At 51.8% G+C, this 21,531-nt stretch overlaps 1 protein-coding gene across 2 annotated transcripts; it reads left to right on the forward strand.

Moving 5' to 3' along the window:
* The first annotated feature begins 3,769 nt into the window (after positions 1 to 3,769).
* LOC120386499 (fish-egg lectin-like) lies at positions 3,770 to 12,644 on the forward strand. Of its 2 annotated transcripts, none has more exons than XM_039505906.1 (4): positions 3,770 to 3,872; positions 9,669 to 9,908; positions 11,314 to 11,653; positions 12,434 to 12,644. In XM_039505906.1, exons 1-4 carry the CDS (start codon positions 3,821 to 3,823, stop codon positions 12,576 to 12,578), a joined length of 777 nt encoding a protein of 258 aa, XP_039361840.1. In that variant the 5' UTR covers positions 3,770 to 3,820; the 3' UTR covers positions 12,579 to 12,644. The 2 variants fall into 2 exon arrangements, with proteins under 2 accessions (XP_039361840.1, XP_039361841.1); XM_039505907.1 differs by having other exon boundaries at positions 9,681 to 9,908.
* The last annotated feature ends 8,887 nt before the right edge of the window (positions 12,645 to 21,531 follow it).

Genomic DNA, 21,531 nt, shown 5'->3' on the forward strand with positions numbered 1-21,531 from the left:
GCTGTGATCACCAACAGCTGAATGAGGTGGTCGTGGCCTGTGTTGCTGGATTGGACAGGTGGCAAGACGGGAGTAGCAAGATGAGAACTGGGCAGGAAGCTCTCTCTTCATGGGAGCCAGGCAGCACTTCCTTCCCCTCCCCACCACCCAGGGCGGCTCTAGAAATTATGCCGCCCCAAGCAGGGCGGCGCGCCACGCCACCCTTCCCCGGTCCCGCAGCCGGGGCAAAAGTGTCTGCGGACGGTCCCGTGGTCCCGCGGCTCCAGTGGAGCATCCGCAGGCATGCCTGCGGGAGCTCTGTCCGAGCCGTGGGACCAGCGCACCCGCCGCAGTCATGCCTGCGGGAGCTCAAGCGGAGCTGCGGGAAGAGGAGACCCTCCGCAGTCATGCCTGCGGCAGGTCCGCTCGTCCCGGGGCTCCGGTGGACCTCCCGCAGGCATGACTGCGGAAGGTCCGCCGGAGCCAAATGCCGCCCTGCCACGAAATGCCGCCCCACGCGCCTGCTTGGCGCGCTGGGGTCTGGAGCCGGCCCTGCCACCACCAGAGGCTGGAAGTGAACCCGCCTGAATGCACCCCTAGACTCTGGGACGTCACTAACCTCTGACAGCAAACCATGAGTGGGGTGCATGCAGCAGGACATTGCACAGATCACCATGAGGATTCCTTTCCTCGGGAGCTTTTCTAAGCAGCAATTCCCCCCTCCCAGAAATTCTGCCCTTACCCTCTTCACCCAGGGCTTGCTCTAAAGGAACACTTTCCTGAGCCACCACAGACTCTTTCTGGGTCTCACTTACCTCCAGAATCTCCTCTGGCCCATCAGGCAGATTCCTACACAATCCCCTTTCAGGCAAACCTATAGACTTTCTAGATAACAGGTTAGAAGCATTCTCCTTCCCTTGGCCATGAACAAGTTCAGGAATCTTTTCCTTCTTGCTACAAGTTGTCAAACTGTCAGTAGGCAACACAATTAAATCACCTTCATGCTCTCCTTGTGCCCTGGCTAGGGTATCACCCTGAGCAGACAGAGTTGCTGCACCCTTTTCCAACCACACATCAGTAACAGGCACAATACAAGCACCAGAATTGTTTGGTCTCTCGGATTTTGCTATGACACTAACTGGATGCAACCTAGTCACAGTGCCATTCTCCCCAGCAGACACAAACTTAGGACCATTCCTGGGCTTTAGCTGTATCCACAACCAACTCTGAGACAACTCCGCTATTCTCAACCATCACAGGCTGAAAGGCACCTTCTGTCTGCTCCACAGACAAAGAAGAGCTGGAGACACATTCTCCTTCACCAGACACACAGCTTGGGATTTCATTTCCCTTGTCCCAGTGCACCAGGCTGCTCACAGACAACTGCTTGGAGACCGAGGTAGCTCCCTCCATAGGCAAGTCAATACCCCTGACAGACACAGGCACATTCCTTTCATTGTCACAATTCTCCACACAGGACACAGGTAAGGGATAGGGACACTCATCTTCCACTATCCTTGTCTTCCCACACTGCCGACTAGACAACGCCATCAGCTCCCAAGGCTGCCTAGGCTCCTCCAAACTTTCCCTACCAGGCACATTGCCACTCCCAATGGATAAGCTGCTGCTTTTTTCACTACACCGAGCTACTTCCAGCAAATCACAGTTACCCGTTTCAGGTTCACTTTTACAAGCTGTACTAGCCACCAATCCATCACCCATTACAAATCTACCCTCTCCTTCCTCAGTTAGGGCTTCCACCTGACCATTTACTTTAATTTGCTCCTGAGAAATATTTTCCTGACCAATGAGATCTCTCTGCTCTTGATCTAACTCCAGATTCACTTCTGAGACATTAGACAGACATTCAGAAACTCCATTCCCAGACACACTGCTTTCTGGCACAGACAAACCGCTATTACCCACCAGGTTAGAATCCCCCTCTCCAGGGCCATAGCAAAACTGGTTAAACACAGAGAACTGCCCAGAGTAACACCACATATCAACATAGTTATAAACTGGATTTTCAACAGGATATAGTTTCTGCTGTTCTTCCCTTGCTTTTTTGACTTGGAGCTGGAGTCTGGCCGTCTCCTTCTCAGCAGCCAGAAGCTCCAGACGCCTCTTATGTGTTTTTTCTTCTCTCTCAGCAGCCTCTTTCTCCAGCTGGGCCAAGGCTTGCTTCTCTTTCGTTCGAATTTCTGCCAGTTTTTGCTCATGTTCAAACTGCAGGTTAGGTTCTAAAGCCAGCGCGTAAGGCAAAAATTGCGTATAGTCAAAATTACCCTTGAAAATCCCTTCAATTGCCCATAAAGTACAGGACATGGTTTTGTGTATACTGTACAGCCCTGTACAGCAGGGGTCGGCAACCTGCGGCACATGTGCCAAAGGTGGCACACAAGCTGATTTTTGGTGGCACTCTGCTGGCAGCCGGGGTCCTGGCCGCCGGCCCCGATCAGCCCTCTGCCAGTCTGGGGTTCTGGCTGCTGGCCCCTAAAATGTATTATTGACACGCCAAACCTTAAATTAATGAAGACTTGGCACGCCACTTCTCAAAGGTTGCAAACCCCTGCACTAGAATCACATACAGTGTGGCAAGATGCTCACACTATGATGCTCACACACTTACCTGTGGAGCTAAAAGACTCGGAGAAAAGTGGAGGCCGATTCACTGACTGTACCTTGTCACTAGAGATCTAGTCTCCTGGGGATTTCTGAGACCGCCCTGTGTATCTACCCCCTAAGACAGAAGTGGGCAAACTACAGCCCGCAGGACCGTCCTGCCTGGCCCCTGAGCTCCCAGCCGGGGAGCCTAGTCCCTGGCCCCTCCCCTACTGTCCCCCCAGCCACGCCGCTGCACGGGCTGCGCTCTGGCCTGCCGCTCCTGCTGGGCAGCGTGGGGAGCGCAGCTGGCTCTGGCCACGTGACGCAGCTGCGAGCTCCTGCTGCTGGTAAGGGAGCAGGGAGTGGGGGGGTTGGGTAAGGGAGCGGGGAGCCCTGGGGGGCAGTCAGGGATCAGGGGCTGGTTGGATGGGGCAGCCATTCAGGGGAGGCAGTCAGGGGATGGGAACCAGGGAGGGTTGGGATTGGGAGTCGTGGGGGGGCCTGTCAGGGGGTGGGGGTGTGGATAGGGTTGAGAGGGCAGTCAGGGGACAGGGAGCGGGGGGTTGGTTGGAGAGGGGGTGGGAGTCCTGCAGGCGCTGGCAGGGGGCAGGGGGGTGGATAGGGGTCTGGGCGGTCAGGGGACATGAGCAGGCGGGGTTGGATGGGTTGGACGTTCTGAGGGGGGCAGTCAGGGGGCAGGAAGTGGGAGGAGGCGGATAGGGGGTGGGGGCCAGGCTGTCTGGGGAGGCACAGCCTTCCCTACCCAGCCCTCTATACAGTTGTGTAACCCCGATGTGGCCCTCAGGCCAAAAAGTTTGCCCACCCCTGCCCTAAGACGAACATTTGCAAGGTCATTGGGAGAAGGCTGCGTTCCGTATGTTAACCACAGCAATCCGAACGGGCATGGCAGGGGGAACCCCTTATCCCCAAACCCCTCCATTACCCGGAGACCAGCCAAGCGCTCACCTAGCAAACACAACACCTGCCAGGCTGGCTGGCCTGCAAGCAGTCAAGTGTCACAACTGCTATGAGGAAACCCATAATGTTGCTCAACAGCCTTTGATCCAGGATCTCCTGTTGCCAAGTTAAAATTTCCCTATTTCCTCATTGAGGATGGGGGGGGCACCTGGGGAGGGAAGGTTGCTCAGCCTGCAGCTGTGCTTGAGCTATAAAAGCCCCTGGACTGCCCCAGCGCAGACACCGGGAGAGGTCCCACTGTTGAAGGGGTGCTGAGAAGATGCTGCTCTGGGAGTTCCTGCTGTTGCTGCCCCTGCTTGCAGGGAGCTCAGGTACGTGGGGACAGGGATTCTGTCGAAGGGTTTGCAGACGGCTGTGTGGGTCTCTCAGCCCCAGTGCAGGACTGAGTTTGGATTCACTGCCACATTTTGGGGAACTGTTTTCAGGCAGATGCTCGTGGGTTGGGGACCAGATTTTCCTCTGCGCGTGGCCTGCACTTCGCACATTGTGGCCCCTGCAGTCTGCACCAATGACAGTGACACAAACACTGAAAGGGTCTCACTGAGTTGCCTGTTGCCCGTCCATTCTGCAGGAGCTCTCTGTGCCCTGACTGAGCGACGGTACCTGCTCCCACCTTCCCAGCCCTGCCCCCAGGCTCAGCCCATCCCTGTAATTTGACTTCCATATCTGGGGGGCAGCTCCAGTCAAGCCAACGGGGCCATGCATGGGGGGGGCATATTCCGTGCCGGTCCACAGGGGCACCATTTCAGATTTGGGGGCGGTGGAGGGGACTTTAACCATGATTTCAGGGGCTACTTAGGCAACTGAAAACTCTCCTTTTTTTTGCAGATAATAGCTTAGAAATCTCTGACAGGAGCATTGTATCTAATTCCTATATCTAGAAAGAAAATGTAATAAGCATTCGACCCACTCAGCTCTAATACTAACATGTTCTGACATCTTGTGGCAAGTCACTTATGGGACACTGGTTGGGTTTAAAATTGTAATGTCTAGTCTTACTCAGATACGCTTACTGAAGTCAGAAGGGGCCATCATGATCATCTAGTCTGACCCCCTGCACATCGCAGGCCACAGAACCTCCACCACCCACTCCTGTACTAGACCCCTGAGCTCTGGCTGAGTTCCTGAAGTCCTCAAATTATGGTTTAAAGACTTCAAGTGACAGAGAATCCACCATTTACACTAGTTTAAACATGCAGGTGACCCAGACCCCATCCTGCAGAGGAAGCAAAAAACCACCAGGGTTTCAGCCAATTTGACCCGGGGGAAAATTCCTTCCTGACCACTAATATGGTGATCAGTTAGACCCTGAGCGTGTGGGCAAGATCCACCAGGAAGATACCTGGGAAAGAATTTTCTGTAGTAGATCAGAGCCAGGGGCGGCTCTAGGTATTTTGCCGCCCCAAGCACAGCAGGCAGGCTGCCATTGGCGGCTTGCCTGCGGGAGGTCCCCAGTCCTGTGGATTCGGTGGCACGCCTGCGGGAGGTCTGCCGAAGCCGCGGGACCAGCGGACCCTCCGAAGGCATGCCGCCGAAGGCAACCTGCCTACTGCCCTCACGGCAACCGGCAGAGCAGCCCCCGTGGCTTGCCGCCCCAGGCATGCGCTTGGCGTGCTGGTGCCTGGAGCCGCCCCTGATCAGAGCCCTCCCCATCTAGTGTCCCGTCTGCAGCTGTTGGGGATTTTTGCTACTGGCAGTCGCCGATGCACCATACACCATTCCAGGCAGTCCTGTCATACCATCCCCTCCATAAACTTATCAAGCTCAATCTTGAAGCCAGTTTGAGTTTTTGCTCCCACTGCTCCCTTTGGGAGGCTGCTCCAGAACTTCACCTCTCTTATGGTTAGAAACGTTCACCTAATTTCAAGCCTAAACTTGTTGATGGCCGGTTTATATCCATTTGGCCAGGGGTCCACATTGGCACTTAACTTAAACAACTCCTCTCCTTCCCTGGTATTTGTCTCTCTGATGTATTTATACAGAGCAGTCATATCTCCCCAAGCTCTTTGAGTCTCCTCTCATGAGGTCGGTTTTCCATTCCTCGGCATGGGCGCCAGCTTATATGGGCTCGTGGAGCTAAAGCCCCAGGAATATTCATAACCAGGGGCTCTGCTCCACCAATATTTTCTCCCCCTCCCTGGAGCTTCTTTGCCTGAATGTAAAGAGAGCACGCAGCGCCCGTCTCTCTCCCTTCTGCTGCCGCAGCCTAAGGGCTAAAGCTGCAGCATTAGCATAAGAAAGAGCAATGCTAGCTACTGCTGTAGCACCTCGGGAGCGGGAGGGGGAGGGGGCCATGCTGTGCTGTGCTCCCCTCCCCTGCCCCTACCTGGAGGAGACCGAAGGGGACTTCTGGCCAGGAGACAGACATCACTCACCTTAGCAGCAGCTTCCATGAGTGTTTGACCCTATGATTTTTTATTATGTTTGAGTGTTTGACCCTATGATTCTGCCCCAGCTCCTACCCCCAGTGAGGCGCAGCAGGCTGCACAGGGGAGGCAGGAAGCCACATGTGAAGGCAATGTCCCCTCCCCCAGCACCCACCAACCCACCCACCACAGGAGGGATGGGAGAGGGAGGCTTCCTAGACCTGAGCAGCTGGGGCTTGGGTGAATTTTATGACACCCTGCTCCCCCGCCCCATAGCCACCACCACCCTGCCTACCCCACTTCTGCCCCATGCTGGGCAAGGGGCAGCCCCATCCACAGTGAAGTTATGGTGAGGGGCAGCAACATTGAAGGCCACCTGTGATGGCAACCCCCCCCCCACCCAGTACCCATCATAGGGGAGGTGAGTGAGCTTTCTGGACCTGAGAGGGGCCCTAGGAGCATGTGCAGTGACTGGTGCAGAGTGAGTGTGCTCTGGGGGGCAGGGTGGGAGAGGAGGGGTCCCTCCCCTGGAGCTTGCTGCTGCCAGTGGTGGTGATGGGGAGTCCTCTCTGGCCCTAGCCCTGGGGCAGCCTGTCTGCATCCCAAGTTCCTTATCCCCAGCCCTGTGCCCCCAGCACCCCAACCCTGAGCACCATCCTGCACTGTGAACCCCTCATCCCCAGCCCCACCCCAGAGCCCTCACCTGAGGAGAAAAATGTGCAACTTAAATTTGGTGGTCAGTTTGGTGGTCAGTTTGGAGTATCATTGTATTTAGCACAATATTTGATTATTTTACACCCTTCAAAGTATGTAACTGGTCGTATACAGGTGTTTTCTCTGAATACTGTCTGTGTGCCTCAGTTTCCCCAATGCATTTCTTAAGGCTCTAGATGGTGGGATAAGGGGGTGTGATTGTTGTAAAGCCCTAGAGGGCCAGTGTGATGCTGTCTGCACAGAGAATGGCCGACACCCTGTCTCCAGGCAACTGATGGCCTGGGCCACTCTCCTGCAAGGTGCCAGCTGAAGGTGTTGGAGAACAAAGAGATCCTAATGCCTGGAAAAGAGACAAAGGCCAGAGGAGGGAGTGTCAGTGCCTGTGCAGACTTCCGGGAAGCGCATGGTGTGGAAGGGGATGCTGGGATGCTTTGGAACAACTCCATACAAAGCCAGTCAGGACTCTGGGGGAGCCTCCTCTCTGAGCATACTGTCTCCAGGGCAAGAAGCTTACACCTTCCTGGGTCTGACCTCGGAGCATTCAGCATGTCCTTTCACACTGTGCACTTTCCGCAGCGAGTCTGCCCAGGCAGGTCCTGGGGCAACCAGAGGTCCCTGCACCCCAACTCTGCAGTCAGATGTGACTCTCAGCCAGCCGGTAAAACAGAAGGTTTATTAGACGACAGGAACATGGTCTAAAACAGAGCTTGTAAGTACAGAAAACAGGACCCCTCAGTCAGGTCCATCTTGGGGGGTGGGGAGCCCAGACCCAAGTTCTGGGCCTCTCCCGATTTCCCCAGCCAGCTCCAAACTGACACTCCCTCATCTGCCCTTTGTGTCTCTTCCGGACAAGGAGGCCACCTGATCTCTTTGTCCCCAACAACGTCAGTTGGCACTTTGCAGGGGAAACTGAGGCACCCACACAGTATTCAGAGAAAACATTAAGAACATTCCCACTTTGTCACAACAGGTGCAACAAAATTTAATACTGTATATTGAAGCAGGCAAGTGCTGCTTCTGACTTTCCACTTTTAATTGACCCTTGTAATCTTGTGGTGCTGACGCATTGTAGCTTCATTTTATATCAGCTTACAGGGTGAGAGCGGGGGGGGGGGACCACCATTTTGAGCCCCACCAAAAATTATACGAACCTGCCGCCTATGCTCCTCAGATCACCCTAGTAGCCCTTCTCTGCACCTGTTCCCGTTTGAATTCATCCTTCTTAAACATGGGAGACCAGAACTGTGCACAGTATCCCAGAGCGTGAGCCTTGGGGCTCCTCCTGCCCAAAGATCTCACGCTCTGGGGCTGACACAAGCCATGACACACAGGGTGGGGCAGGAGGCCGGGCCCATGGGGACAGAGCATGGTGCTGCCCAGCCTGCCGCTGGAGTAGTCGGGGGTGAAGGGAGACAAAGCCATGGGCTCCTCTGTCCTGCTGCCCAGACACCACCAGCTGCCAGGTCCTGTGGGCACTGCAGCACCCCCGCCACATGCAGGCAGGCCCAAGCCTGCCCCCAGCCCCTCGCTGAGCCCAGCCTTGCTGCCCCGAGGAGCGGGATGGTGATGATCCCAGGGCTGGCCCTGGTTGGCTGAAAGGCACCAGCTAGCTGCTCTCTAAGCCAATCACAATCCAGCAGATCCAGAGCCGTCCTTAGACAAGGCACCATTGTCCCTCCCCTGCTCCAGTGCCCCCCAGTGGCTGGAGCTAGGTCTGAGCCACCCGGCCGGCCCCTGGGACAGCACACCCTGGGGACAGTGCACCCACTGGCAGCCTCTTTAGTGCAGCCCCAGGGCACAGCTGGCACATTACCAGCAGGAGCAGCACTGGTCAGTGCTGATGGCCCCTGGCTCCTTCCCCAGAGACCCCCAGTGGGGCAAAAAGCGCACACTGAGTTGCCCAGCTCTCAGACCCCTCCCCCCTGCCGAGGCAGCATCCCCCTGCACCGGCCTACAGGGACTGGCAATCTATTTAGCTCATCAAAAGAAGGTTAAGGGGTGACTTGATTAGTATCTAGGGGAATTAACAGGGACGGTAATTAACCATTGGAACAATTTACCTGGGTGGATTCTCCATCACTGACAATTTTAAAATCAAGACTAAATATTATTCTAAAAGCTCTGCTCTAGGGATTATTTTGGGACTATTCTTCGGCTTGTGTGATACAGGAGGTCAGACTAGATGATCACAGTGGTTCCTTCTGGCCTTGGAATCTATGAAATCTGTGAGTCTGCCTGCAGCTGCTGTGAACGTTTAAACTGCGGGAAGCTTGTTGATGGGTACAGTTTGAGACCTTCCTGAGCAACACATGGGGTTTCTATATGGAGCAGAATGGAAGAGCCTCCCTCACTTCCATACAAAGGTGTCATGGAAAATGCTCTCAGGCTATCTCAAATGCCCCCAGAGAGGAGATCTGCTCTTGTGACCCCATAACTGACCTACACAACTTCCTGGGTGGCTCTTTGGACTGTTCTCTCTAGGGGATGTGTTCCGTAGGAACCGAATAGAAATCGCAACAGAAGCAGGAGGGCCTTTTCCATCTTGAACCCTGAGCATTTGTTGATGTGACATCAGCTCTGGTGCAAGATCCCCAGCTCTGGAGCCATAAACCCTCTGTTAATTCCCAGTGCTGTCTGTGTAGGGGCAGGGGATGCTTCCCCCATAATGTGGCTCAGCTCTGACCAGGAGGGACCACCTGTAGTGGTGAGACTGGAGCTCCGTCTCTGTGGTCAGTATAATCCTTGGCCTTTCTGTTGAGGATGGCAACAGGGAGCCAATTAGCACCAGCTGCTATTCTAATACTTTGGGAACGAGACTGGGACCCTCAAACTCATTTCACATGGGCCTCCAAGCAGATATTAGGTGGTAAGAACATTGGGCCACCACCCTCCTATTCTGGATTCAGAAAAGTGAGGGACGTGTAAACAAAGGTCCTGTATCCTCAGTCACCCAGCCCCCTAAGCTCTATCTCTTTTGTAGCTATTTCTCCTGCTTGTTAACAAGTCCATGTGCATGAACATTCTCAGTCTGCTTTTCAGCTCTGGACTGCATTGAGATACCGGGGGCATTAAAGCAGATTGATGCCAGTAATGGGCAGGTGTTTGGAGTGAACAACGCAGACAATATTTACACGCTATACGGAGACAGCTTCGTCCAGGTGCCGGGCTCCTTAAAACACGTCACAGTTGGTCCTGCCGGAGTCTGGGGTGTGAACAGCAAGAACAACATCTACAAGCTGGTGGGAGGAAGCTGGCAACAAGTCACAGGTAACGTATGAGCTTTGATATGTCGTGGGGACGACAAAAGGCGGCTCTGTTAGGATCCTGTGCCCAGTTCCAAACTCCGACCCCAAGCTGTTGTCACAATTCCCACCAGATGGGCCACTCTCAGGATCTGATGACAGCTTGTCTGTATAGTTACATTGGTACCGGTTCTGTACCTTGAACTCTATAGGGAAGCTGATCTAGTTGAATTGGTGCAACCTCCGAGTGTGGATGCAGCTGCCCAGGTATGAAGGTGCTTATGTCCGTCCAGATTATTGTGGGAAATGTAGTGAAATAAGCGATGGCGATATGAGCCCCTTGTTATTGGTCCAATTGTGTCTTCACTGGGGAGTGTCACTGATTTCATTCTATGCATTTCCAGACTGATACAAAGCAGTACAAAAACACGCGTAGTCCTGTCCTTAAACTGAAATCAGAATGTTCACACAGGCCTGTCTACACATGGTTTGTACACCAGTCTGACTGTGTTGGATAGGAGTGGGACTGTCTACCAAAATAGCTACATCCATATAACTTTTTATGCTTGGGGTTATATCCGTATAGAGGTGCCTTTTACCAGCCTATCCTCTGGGTATAAGCACCTTCAGACCGGTGCTAGGAGCTGAAAGCCCAGGCTATCACACAGCTGTGGCAGTTGGACCACGTAATCTGTGCAGTCTGGACATTCTAGGCTTCAGAGTGACACGCTGAGAGGTGACAATCCTGAAATCTTATTATATAGATAACTGAGCCCATGTAGAGGCATCATACTCCAGAGGTTTACACTGGCTTCAGACCATTGATTAAAGCAGTGCAACCTTCTTGTGTAGACAAGGCCTAATCGACTTAAGGGAAATGAAATCAGAGACTCTGAAAGCAAACTAAATGTCCCCACAGGCTTTGGCAGCAGTTGAATTAAATTAGGGACATGTAAACTGGTGCAATGTAGTGTGTACACACACCCTGACACTCACAAGACCCATATTGGCCCCATATTCTGGGCACTGAGAGATTAATGTCCATGTTTCCAAACCTGAGTGTACAAATGTCAGCACCTAAGTCGTCCTGATTTCCAGGGGTGCTAAGCAGTGACGACTCCCACTGGTGTCAATGGGAGCTCTCAGTGCTCAGTAGTTCTTAAATTCAGGCCCTTGTTGCCCTAAGTGGCTTTCCAAGGGCCGTTAAGCAAGTTGGGAGAGGACTGGCAACCAGATCCTGGAATCCTGATCTCAGGCCACTACTCCAAACACGAGACCAAACGTCTCTGACTGATTTCTCTCTCTCTCCTCTGGTGTCTAGTTATATTTCTGGCTGAGTTCTCAATAGGTGGTTTGCTTCCTTATTTTCTCCATGCTGCTCCAGCCCTGCTCTTTCCTCTGAACATTGTTTTTCCCTTGTTTGTTTTTAGGGCTGCTCAAGCAAATTGACGCGGGTGGAGACATGTTCGTCAATGGTGTCAACATGAATGATGACATCTACTGTCTGTCTCGTCCACCAACGGTCTCTGCGAATGGTGCCTCCGACTTGCCATGGGTCAATATTGAAGGAAAGCTGAAGTACTACAGCTGTGGTGTGTGGGGTTGCTGGGGAGTTAACTCAGCTGACGATATCTATTTCCGGTTTGATGTCACCCCGGATCCTTGTGCAGGATCCAGGTGGGAGCAGATTCCAGGCAAGCTGTCCATGATTGAGGTCGGGACCGAAGGCTCTGTCTACGGCGTGAACAGTGCAGGACAAGTATATCGCAGGTACAGTAAAGGAGAAGGCAGGAGGGAAGATTCCTCCCATGAGTGATCAGGGCCATTCATACTTGTCCCTAAGAGCTTAGAGAGAACAGGATGTTGCCTGATGCTGTGGAGCAAGCCGACCCTGGTGCCTGATGTTTGCTGATTTCCTAATGAGCTGATTCCAGGGCTCTCCAGCATCCCAATGACCTCACAACGAGGCACCCACTGTTGCCTAATTGAGAGGACTCCAGCAGGGAACCAAACAGGGGAGTGAGGCCCACTGCAGAGGTTCTGCTCTCTTGGGAACTCCTGGAAGCCTGAGCTCTGCATATTATAAGTAGCGCAGGTTGTCCTGGTCATTCCCCTCACAGCACCTCTGTGCACCCAAACTGCGCATGTGCCATCCCCACACAGCGATGGAGCATCCTCCAGCCTAGGGTTAAGAACATAAGAAAGGCCAGACTGGGTCAGACCAAGACAGAGGAAAGGCCCCATGTAGTTTGGAAGCAGGAATGTTTCCCTGGAGAGGATGTTCCTGCCCTTCTGCCCTCAGCCCACACCGCAGGGAGATGAAGCTTGCAATGCTCAGCTCTGATCCTGCCATCTTAATAGGGTCTGGCCAGACACTCATGTAGGTGGATGGGTGCTGCAGTGCAGGGCCGTGAGTGGAGAGCAAGGAGAAACGTGCTGGGGCTACCCTCTGGGCTGCACTGAGAAGCTGCTCTCCACAGGCTGGGATAGAGGCAGAGTCCTTCTCTTAGCAGAGCTGCATTAACACCAGTCCTGTCAACTTCCTTTCAGGGATGGAATCACTAAAAGCAACCCCGTCGGCACCACCTGGACCCAGGTGGGCAGTTTCATCTGCAACTGCAAACATGTGTCCTATGACCTGGGTGTGCTGTGGCTTATCACTAACCAGGACAAGATTGTGAAATGCCGGATCTAAATGAGACTCCCGCCATCTCAGCCTCACCGTGATTAACAGTGTCCATTTAAACTCTTTCTCTCTCTCTCTCTCTCGCTCCCCTAGTGCTTAATTTGTACCCCCCTCAGGTGAGCCCCGGCACCCCTTGGCTTGGCAGTGCAGAGCCCCGGCACCTCAGCGTTTGCCATGTCGGTTATGAAAGTAACAAATTGCTTGAGCCCCAGCACCTCTTTCATTGCAAATGGAGCCCTGCTCCACTGCCTTGTCCAGGTTTTCTACATTCCTTCTCCAGCCACTGGTGTGAAGCTTTTGTTCAAAGGGTAAAATCAAGTCCCACAAAATAGAGCCAAGAATGTTCATCATTACCGGCTCCTTCTCTGCCTCTGCTGCCCCCGCCCCCGCCCCCGGACGCACATACTTCTCCTCTGATAAAATCCAATGGCTGGAAACTGAACACAGCAAGGCCCAAGCTGAAAACAAAGGGCAGTGTTCTAGCTAGGAGGGAAGTCAACCATACGAACGGATCCACAAGGGATGTGGTAAATTCTCCATCACTTGGAGTCTTTCAATCGAGACTGGATGTCTGTGTAAATGCTGTGATATACTCTGCATAGGCGGCAGGTTTGTATAATTTTTGGTGGGGCCCAAAATGGTGGTGCCCCCCCCCCCCGCTCCCGCCCTGTAAGCCGATATAAAATGAAGCTACAACGCGTCAGTGCCACAAGATTACAAGGGTCAATTAAAAGTGGAAAGTCAGAAGCAGCACTTGCCTTCTTCAATATACAGTATTATATTTTGTTGCACCTGTTGTGATGAATTGGGAATGTTCTTAATATTTTCTCTGAATACTGTGTGGGTGCCTCAGTTTCCCCTGCAAGATGCCAACTGAAGGTGTTGGGGACAAAGAGATCAGGTGGGCTCCCTGTCTGGAAGAGACACAGAGGCCAGAGGAGGGAGTGTCAGTTTGGAGCTGTCTGGGGAAATGGGGAGAGACCCAGAACTTGGTTCTGGGCTCCCCACCCCCCAAGATGGACCTGACAGAGGGGTTCTGTTTTCTGTACCAACAAGCTCTGTTTAAACTGTGTTCCCATCATCTAATAAACCTTCTGTTTTACTGTCTGGCTGAGAGTCACATCTGACTGCGGAGTTGGGGTGCAGGGACCTCTGGTTGCCCCAGGACCAGCCTGGGCAGACTCGCTGTGGAAAGTGCACGGTGTGGAAGGGCTGAATGCTCCGAGGTCAGACCCAGGAAGGTGTAAGCTTCTTGCCCTGGAGACAGTATGCTCCAAGAGAGGAGGCTCCCCCAGAGTCCTGACTGGCTTTGTATGGAGTTGTTCCAAAGCATCCCAGCATCCCCTTCCACACCATGCGCTTCCCAGAAGTCCGCACAGGCACTGACACTCCCTCCTCTGGCCTTTGTCTCTTTTCCAGGCATTAGGAGGCCACCCGATCTCTCTGTTCTCCAGCACCTTCAGTTGGTACCTTGCAGAGGAAACTGATTTGGGAGAAATGAAGTAAAAGCTGCCCAAACCGAGCTTGAGCACTCCTGAATTTTGAGGTGTTCAAATCTGGAAGGCAGGTGCTGGGGGTGGGGGAGGGCTGTGGGCTCCATGGGGGAGCATGGCAGCAACTGTTTGGAGCTGCACGGAGCCAGACACGCTGGTCTGAGTGGCACAGTAAGCGGTTTGGGGGTTGGAGAAGAGGTACGGGGTTCCAGGGGGCAGTCAAGGGACACGGAGCCGGGGGGGTTGGATGGGGCAGAGGTTCGGAGGGGCAGTCAGGGGACAGGCAGCAATTGGATAGGCATGGGAGTCCAGGAGGTTTATCAGGGGACAGGTAGGGGGTGGGGTCCTGGGGGGAAGTTGGGTGGGGTCTCAGGAGGGGGCAGTTGGGGAGCAGGAGACGGGAGGGGTCGCTAGGGGCTGGGGTCCCAAGGGGCAGTTAGGGGCAGAGGTCTGGGGAGGGGGCAATCAGCGGCCAGGGGCTGGGATTCAAAGGGCTCTAGGCTCCCCCCGGTTGCAGGCAGCCCAGAGCCCTCTGACTCCCGGCCGCGGCTGGGATTTAAAGGGTTCTGGGCTCCCCGCCACAGCGGGCAGCGCAGAGCCCTCTGACTCCCGGCCGCGGCTGAGATTTAAAGGGCTCTGGACTCCCCCCGGTTGCAGGCAGCCCAGAGCCCTCTGACTCCCAGCCGCCGCTGGGATTTAAAGGGCTCTGGGCTCCCCGCCGCAGCAGGCAGCGCAGAGCCCTCTGACTCCTGGCCGCGGCTGGGATTTAAAGGGCTCTGGGCTCCCCGCCGCAGCGCGCAGCCCAGAGCCCTCTGACTCCCGGCCGCGGCTGAGATTTAAAGGGCTCTGGGCTCCCCGCGGTTGCAGGCAGCCCAGAGCAGGGGAGAAACCTAGCTCCAAATATTGCTGGAGCAGAGCCCCTGACTGTGAATATTCCTGGGGCTAAAGCCCCAGGAGCCCATATAAGTTGGCGCCCATGATACTCTGTATCAGCTGCATGCTGCTGGGTGTGATGCAAAAGTCGCTGCACAACATCTGTGGCCTGTGTTATGTAGGAAATCAGACTAGATGGTCATAATTGCCCCCTGCTGGACTTTATATTTATGACTCTAATGGAGCCAATCGCATTAGCAACACACAAAACTGAGATAGGGCATAGGAAGAACTTCCAATGAACTTCCAGTGAACAAGAAAGAAAAACATAATTTAATTAACCCCCAACTAGGTAATTTTCTCTGCCTTTCTGCAAACTTCACCATCACCAATGACCTGTGTTACAAGGTTCTCCCTCAGTTAGTCTGATTTCAGCCTCTCCACTTCAGAAGATCCCAGCATGATCAGTTCATAATAAGCAACCAGGGCCAAGTTATTACACACACACTGTCCTGAGTTCTGTGCCAGAAGCTCTGCATATCCACCCCTCTCCCCCCGCATTTCCATTCTGATAAATCCCAAATATCTGCATCACCAGATTAGAAAGAATAGAGGCCATATGTATCCAAGAGGAGGGCTGCGGAGCCAGAGCTGCTCTCTCTAGGCTGAGCAGGAAGGGCTGGTAAAGGTTTGAAGTTTCTGTCTTTCTCACTCTTGTTGGGGGAGCAGCTGGGACTCCCCTCTGCTTGGGGCCGGGTTTGTGCCAATAAAGTCTTGCAGCATCTCGTGCGCTCTCCTTGTCATTTTGTGCTCACTGGAATCGATACAGCTGGAGTTCGGGGAGCGCTGTGGTGCTGGGGGTTCCGCAGCCCAGAAACCAAGAGTGTTTTGGGGAAAGAGGAACAGTCTGAGCTCCACAACACACTAGTCCTGGTGTGTGCGACATCATCATCTCCACTGGCCTGTCAACCCTCCCACTCAGCTAGTCTCCCCCTGCTCCCCACAATGCTCACTCCAGCACTCGGTGCTGCCCTGCTAATCTGTTCCGCTCCTTCCCTCACCTCTGACACACGCTGCCAGGCAGAGGAGACAAGGGTGAGCTCGTCATTCTGCCTCACGCTGGTCCCCCTCTCCCTGGCCATGTGCCCCATGTACACTCAGGAATCCCGATGAGTCGCCTGACTGAGCAGGTGGGCAGAGCTCCCACCTTGCCGTCACAGTCAGACAGAGACGGGCAAGTGAGAAAGAAAATCCACCTCTCTGCAGTCTGTGCAACCCTCCCCCACACTGGGAACTCTGCCTCTGGCCGGGCTTTGTAGCCAAACTCGCCCCTTTAGCCTGAATCAGAGCAATGAGCCATGGCTCGCTGAGAGGTCTCTGTGAGAAGCTGGTCCAATAAAAGATATGACCTCACCCGCCTGGTCTCTGGTATCCTGGGACCGATCCAGCTACAACAACACTGCTGCTCCCAAAATGTAATTGTAACCGGGGAATCATCATCAAATGGGTGTGTTTCTAGTGGGACTCTGCAGGGACTGGTTTTTGGCCCGACACTATTTAGCATTTTTATCAATGACCTGAAGAAAACAAAATCATCACTGATAAAGTCTGCAGATGACACAAATTGGGGGAGGGGTAAATAATGAAGAGGACAGGTCACTGCTACAGAGCAAACTGGATCACTGAGTCGCCTGGGCACAAGCAAACAACAGACGTTTTAATATAGCTGCATGTAATTGTATAGATCTAGGACCAAAGAACACAGGGCAGACTGACAGGCTGGGGGACTCTTTCCCCGGACGCAGTGACTCTGAAAGAGACTTGTAAAAGCAGCAAAGAATCCTGTGGCACCTTATAGACTAACAGACGTTTTGCAGCATGAGCTTTCGTGGGTGAATACCCACTTCGTCGGATGCAAGTAGTGGAAATTTCCAGGGGCAGGTATATATAAGCAAGCAAGAAGCAAGCTAGAGATAACGAGATTAGTTCAATCTCGTTGATGAGGATGAGGCCCTGTTCTAGCAGTTGAGGTGTGAAAACCAAGGGAGGAGAAACTGGTTCTGTAGTTGGCAAGCCATTCACAGTTTTTGTTTAATCCTGAGCTGATGGTGTCAAATTTGCAGATGAACTGAAGCTCAGCAGTTTGTCTTTGAAGTCTGGGCCTGAAGTTTTTTGCTGCAGGATGGCCACCTTAAGATCTGCTATTGTGTGGCCAGGGAGGTTGAAGTGTTCTCCCTCAGGTTTTTGTATATTGCCATTCCTAATATCTGATTTGTGTCCATTTATCCTTTTCCGTAGAGACTGTCCAGTTTGGCCGATGTACATAGCAGAGGGCCATTGCTGGCATATGATGGCGTATATTACATTGGTGGACATGCAGGTGAATGAATGGTGTGGCTGATCTGGTTAGGTCCTGTGATGGTGTTGCTGGTGTAGATATGTGGGCAGAGTTGGCATCGAGGTTTGTTGCATGGATTGGTTCCTGAGTTAGAGTTACTATGGTGTGATGTGCAGTTACTGGTGAGAATATGCTTCAGGTTGGCAGGTTGTCTGTGGGCGAGGACTGGTCTGCCACCCAAGGCCTGTGAAAGTGTGGGATCATTGTCCAGGATGGGTTGTAGATCCCTGATGATGCGTTGGAGGGGCTTTAGCTGGGGACTGTATGTGATGGCCAGTGGAGTCCTGTTGGGTTCTTTCTTGGGTTTGTCTTGCAGTAGGAGGCTTCTGGGTACACGTCTGGCTCTGTTGATCTGTTTCCTTATTTCCTCGTGCAGGTACTGTAGTTTTGAGAATGCTTGGTGGAGATTTTGTAGGTGTTGGTCTCTGTCTGAGGGGTTAGAGCAGATGCGGTTGTACCTCAGTGCTTGGCTGTAGACAATGGATTGTGTGGTGTGCCCGGGATGGAAGCTGGAGGCATGAAGGTAGGCATAGCGGTCGGTAGGTTTTCGGTATAGGGTGATGTTAATGTGACCATCACTTATTTGCACCGTGGTGTCTAGGAAGTGGACCTCCCGTGTAGATTGGTCCAAAGCCTGAAGGGTCAAACACATTGTCGCCAGTGGTTCAGGGTATATGTCGTCCCTCCCCCACCCCCCGTGAAAGCAAAGGGAAAAAAATCGTTTCTCGCCTTTTTTCAATGTCACCGTATGTCTACTGGATGCTGCTGGCAGATGCGGTGCTGCAGCGCTACACAGCAGCAGCCCCTTTCCTTCCCTTGCGGACGGCAGACTCCCGGTCATTCCCTTCTTTAAGCTTTGTCTAATGGAGATTCAGTCCTGCCTGGAATATCATAGCAGCTGCCCTCCCCTCCCCCCCTTTGATCTCTGCTTGCAGAGGCAATAAAATCTGTGTTGTTTCTTATTCCTGCATTCTTTATTACTTCCTCACACAAATGGGGGGATAACTGCCACGGTAGCCCAGGAGGGGTGGGGAGGAGGGAAGCAATGGGTGGGGTTGTTGCAGGGGCACCCCCTAGAATGGCATGCAGCTCATCATTTCTGCGGGATGTCTGGGGCTCTGACCCAGAGCGGCCGTTTGCCTCTCTGGTTCTTTAGTAGTGTCATAAACAGTTAGTTAAGGGTTAAGGTTTTTGTCTACCTGTAAAGGGTTAACAAGCAGTACCTGTGGACACCTGACCAGAGGACCAATGAGGGACAAGATATTTTCAAATCCCTGTGGAGGGAAGTTTTTTCCCCCCCTGTTCTTTGTTTTCTTAGAGAGTCTCTCTTGGGAATTAAGAGAGTCCAGACATCTTAATCAAGTCCTCCCAGGTTTCTGCAATAAATTCTTCTATTCAAGCTAGTGAGTATTAGCAAGGAACTAGTATTCTTATACGTTTATTTCTGTATTTGCAATTCTGTGTTTTGCTATAGAATTTCTTTAAGTCTGTACTGTTATTGCTTTTACTGAGACAGAAAGGAGGGGGGATTCTCTCCAAAGATTGATAAGTTTAGACCCTGTATATTGTTCCATCTTGGTTACAGAGACAGTGACTTTCTTTTATTTTTTAATAAATCTTTTCTGTAAAGGACTTGGTTAATCTTTCTGTGGGTGGATTCTCAGAGAAAGGGGAGGGGGAGGCATCCCTCTGTAGTTAGATCCCGGTATCTCTCCTAGGAAAAGGGAGGGGGGAGGAAGCAGGGGGGAATGGTTTATTTCTCCTAGGTGTAAGAACTCCATAGATTTGGGGCTCTTGGGATCCCCAAGGATTTTGGGGAAGGACTGTGTCCCAATCCACGTACCTGATTGGGTGGTGGCAGCTTTTACCAGATCTAAACTAGGATTTTTAGTTTAGAGGGAAACCAGTGCAGGTCCCCATTTTGGAACCCAACAGCTCTAAGTGGGGGTGAGACCTATGACAAGTAGGCTTGCCTGATATTTGAGGCAGGACTGACTCTCCCTTTAGACAAAACTTAAAGAAGAGAATGACCTGAGGAGTCATTCCCATTTTTGTCCATGCGTCCCCGACCGACCTCACCGAGGCCGGCCGGGAGCACCCATGACAGCAGCAGATGGTACAGTACAACTGATAACTGTCATTGTCAACTTACAAAGCAGCAGACAATATAGTAGGGCTGGTAACCGTCTTTGCTAACTTGCAAAAGGAAAGGGGATGCTGCTGTGTAGCGCTGCAGTACCGCATCTGTTAGCAACATCCAGTAGACATATGGTGACAGTGGAAAAAGGCTGAATGGGCTCCATGGGTGCCATGCTATGGCGTCTGCCTGGGCAATCTGAAATGATTGTCTGCCGTTGCTTTCACAGAGGGAGGATTGAGTGACGACATTTACCCAGAATCGCGACACTGTTTTTGCCCCATCATGCATTGGGATTTCAACCCAGAATTCCAATGGGCGGGGGAGACTGTGGGATAGCTACTCAAAGTGCAACGCTCCAGAAATCGACGGTAACCTCGGTACATGGACGCACATCGCTGAATTAATGTGCTTAGTGTGGCCGCGTGCACTCGACTTTATACAATCTGTTTCCAAAAACCGGTTTCTGTAAAATCGGAATAATCCCATAGTGTAGACATACCCTAAATTCAAGGATGCTGTATTTTGTTTCCCAGGCAAGATTTTCAATAGTTGCAATTTTAAGATAGCAACCATGGGTATTAATGATTGGAAAAATCTTAGTCACATATTATCGCAACGTGAAAAGGGACAACACCACATTGAAAGTATGCACAAATGGTGCGAGCTGAGTGTAAGGTTAAAAGAATCAGACAGCTCTTGATGCCGAAAATCAAAGATTGCTGGAGTCAGAGAAACAGCATTGGCATCGTGTTCTTGAACCTCTATTATCTATTGTTGAATATCTATCAACAAACAATCTTGCTTTTAGAGGAAGCGTTGAGAAATTATTCCAGCACCAAATTGGCAATTTTTTGGGCCTTGTACAACTGCTGGGAAAATTTGACACACTGATGAGTGAACATCTCCAAAGAGGAACTGAAAATGAAATGCATGACCACTATTTAGGACCAAGAATTCAAAATGAACTGATCATGCTAATGAGTGATAAAGTAAAAGACAAAATTGTTTCATTGGTTACTATGGCAAAATATTTTGCCGTAATTCTAGATTGCACTGCAGACATAAATCATCAAGAACAGATGTCGTTAATAGTGAGATTTGTCGACATTAGTGATTCAGCACAGATTACAGTTAAAGAATCATTTAGCACATTTTTAAAAGTAGAGGATGCATGAACTAAAACGAATGGGATTGTCCGTAATGAACATTAGAGGACAAGGCTATGATAATGGTGCCAATATGAGAGAATGCATTTCTGGCGTGCAAGCTAGATTGCTGGCAGAAAATCCACGAGCCTTTTTTGTTCCATGTGAATGCCACAGCCTCAATTTGATTTTGTGTGATATGCCCAAGTCTTCTGTAGAAGCTATATCTTTTTTTGGTTTGCTGCAATGCATTTACGTGCTCTTTTTCGGCTTCCACTCAACAATGGCAAATATTCAAAGCACATTATGTCAGTGGTATTATGGTTAAGTCTCTATCTGAGACATGCTGGGAAAGCAAAGTAGAAAGTGCAAAAACATTGAGATATCAATCTGAGGAAGTTTACGAAGCACTGGTTGCTATTTCGGAAGAAGCCAGAGATCCAAAAGCTAAAAGTGAAGCACAGTCATTGGCCTCTGAAATATCCAGCTTCAAGTTTCTAACATCTGTTGTAATCTGGTATGATATTCTTGTTAAAATCTCAGGTGTAAGCAAAATAATGCAGAGTCCAATGATGCAGCTTGATTCAACACGTACCTTACTAAACAACACACAAGACTTTTTAGTGAAATACAGAGAAAATGGATTCAAAGAAGCACAGGTCACAGCAAGAGAGCTTGCACAGGCACTCGGTGTAGAACCAAAATTTCCATGTCTGAACGTGACACAAGTTTCGAGGAAAAAATGGCAAGCGGAATATGACAGAGCAGATGAGCCCATAGACAATCCACAAAAGACATTTTCTGGAGGGGTAGCTCAGTGGTTTGAGCATTGGCCTGCTAAACCCAGGGTTGTGGGTTCAATCCTTGAGGGGGCCATTTAGGGATCTGGGGCAAAATCAGTACTTGGTCCTGC

Source organism: Mauremys reevesii, linkage group 18 (assembly GCF_016161935.1).
Source record: "Mauremys reevesii isolate NIE-2019 linkage group 18, ASM1616193v1, whole genome shotgun sequence".
Lineage (NCBI taxonomy): Eukaryota > Metazoa > Chordata > Testudines > Geoemydidae > Mauremys > Mauremys reevesii.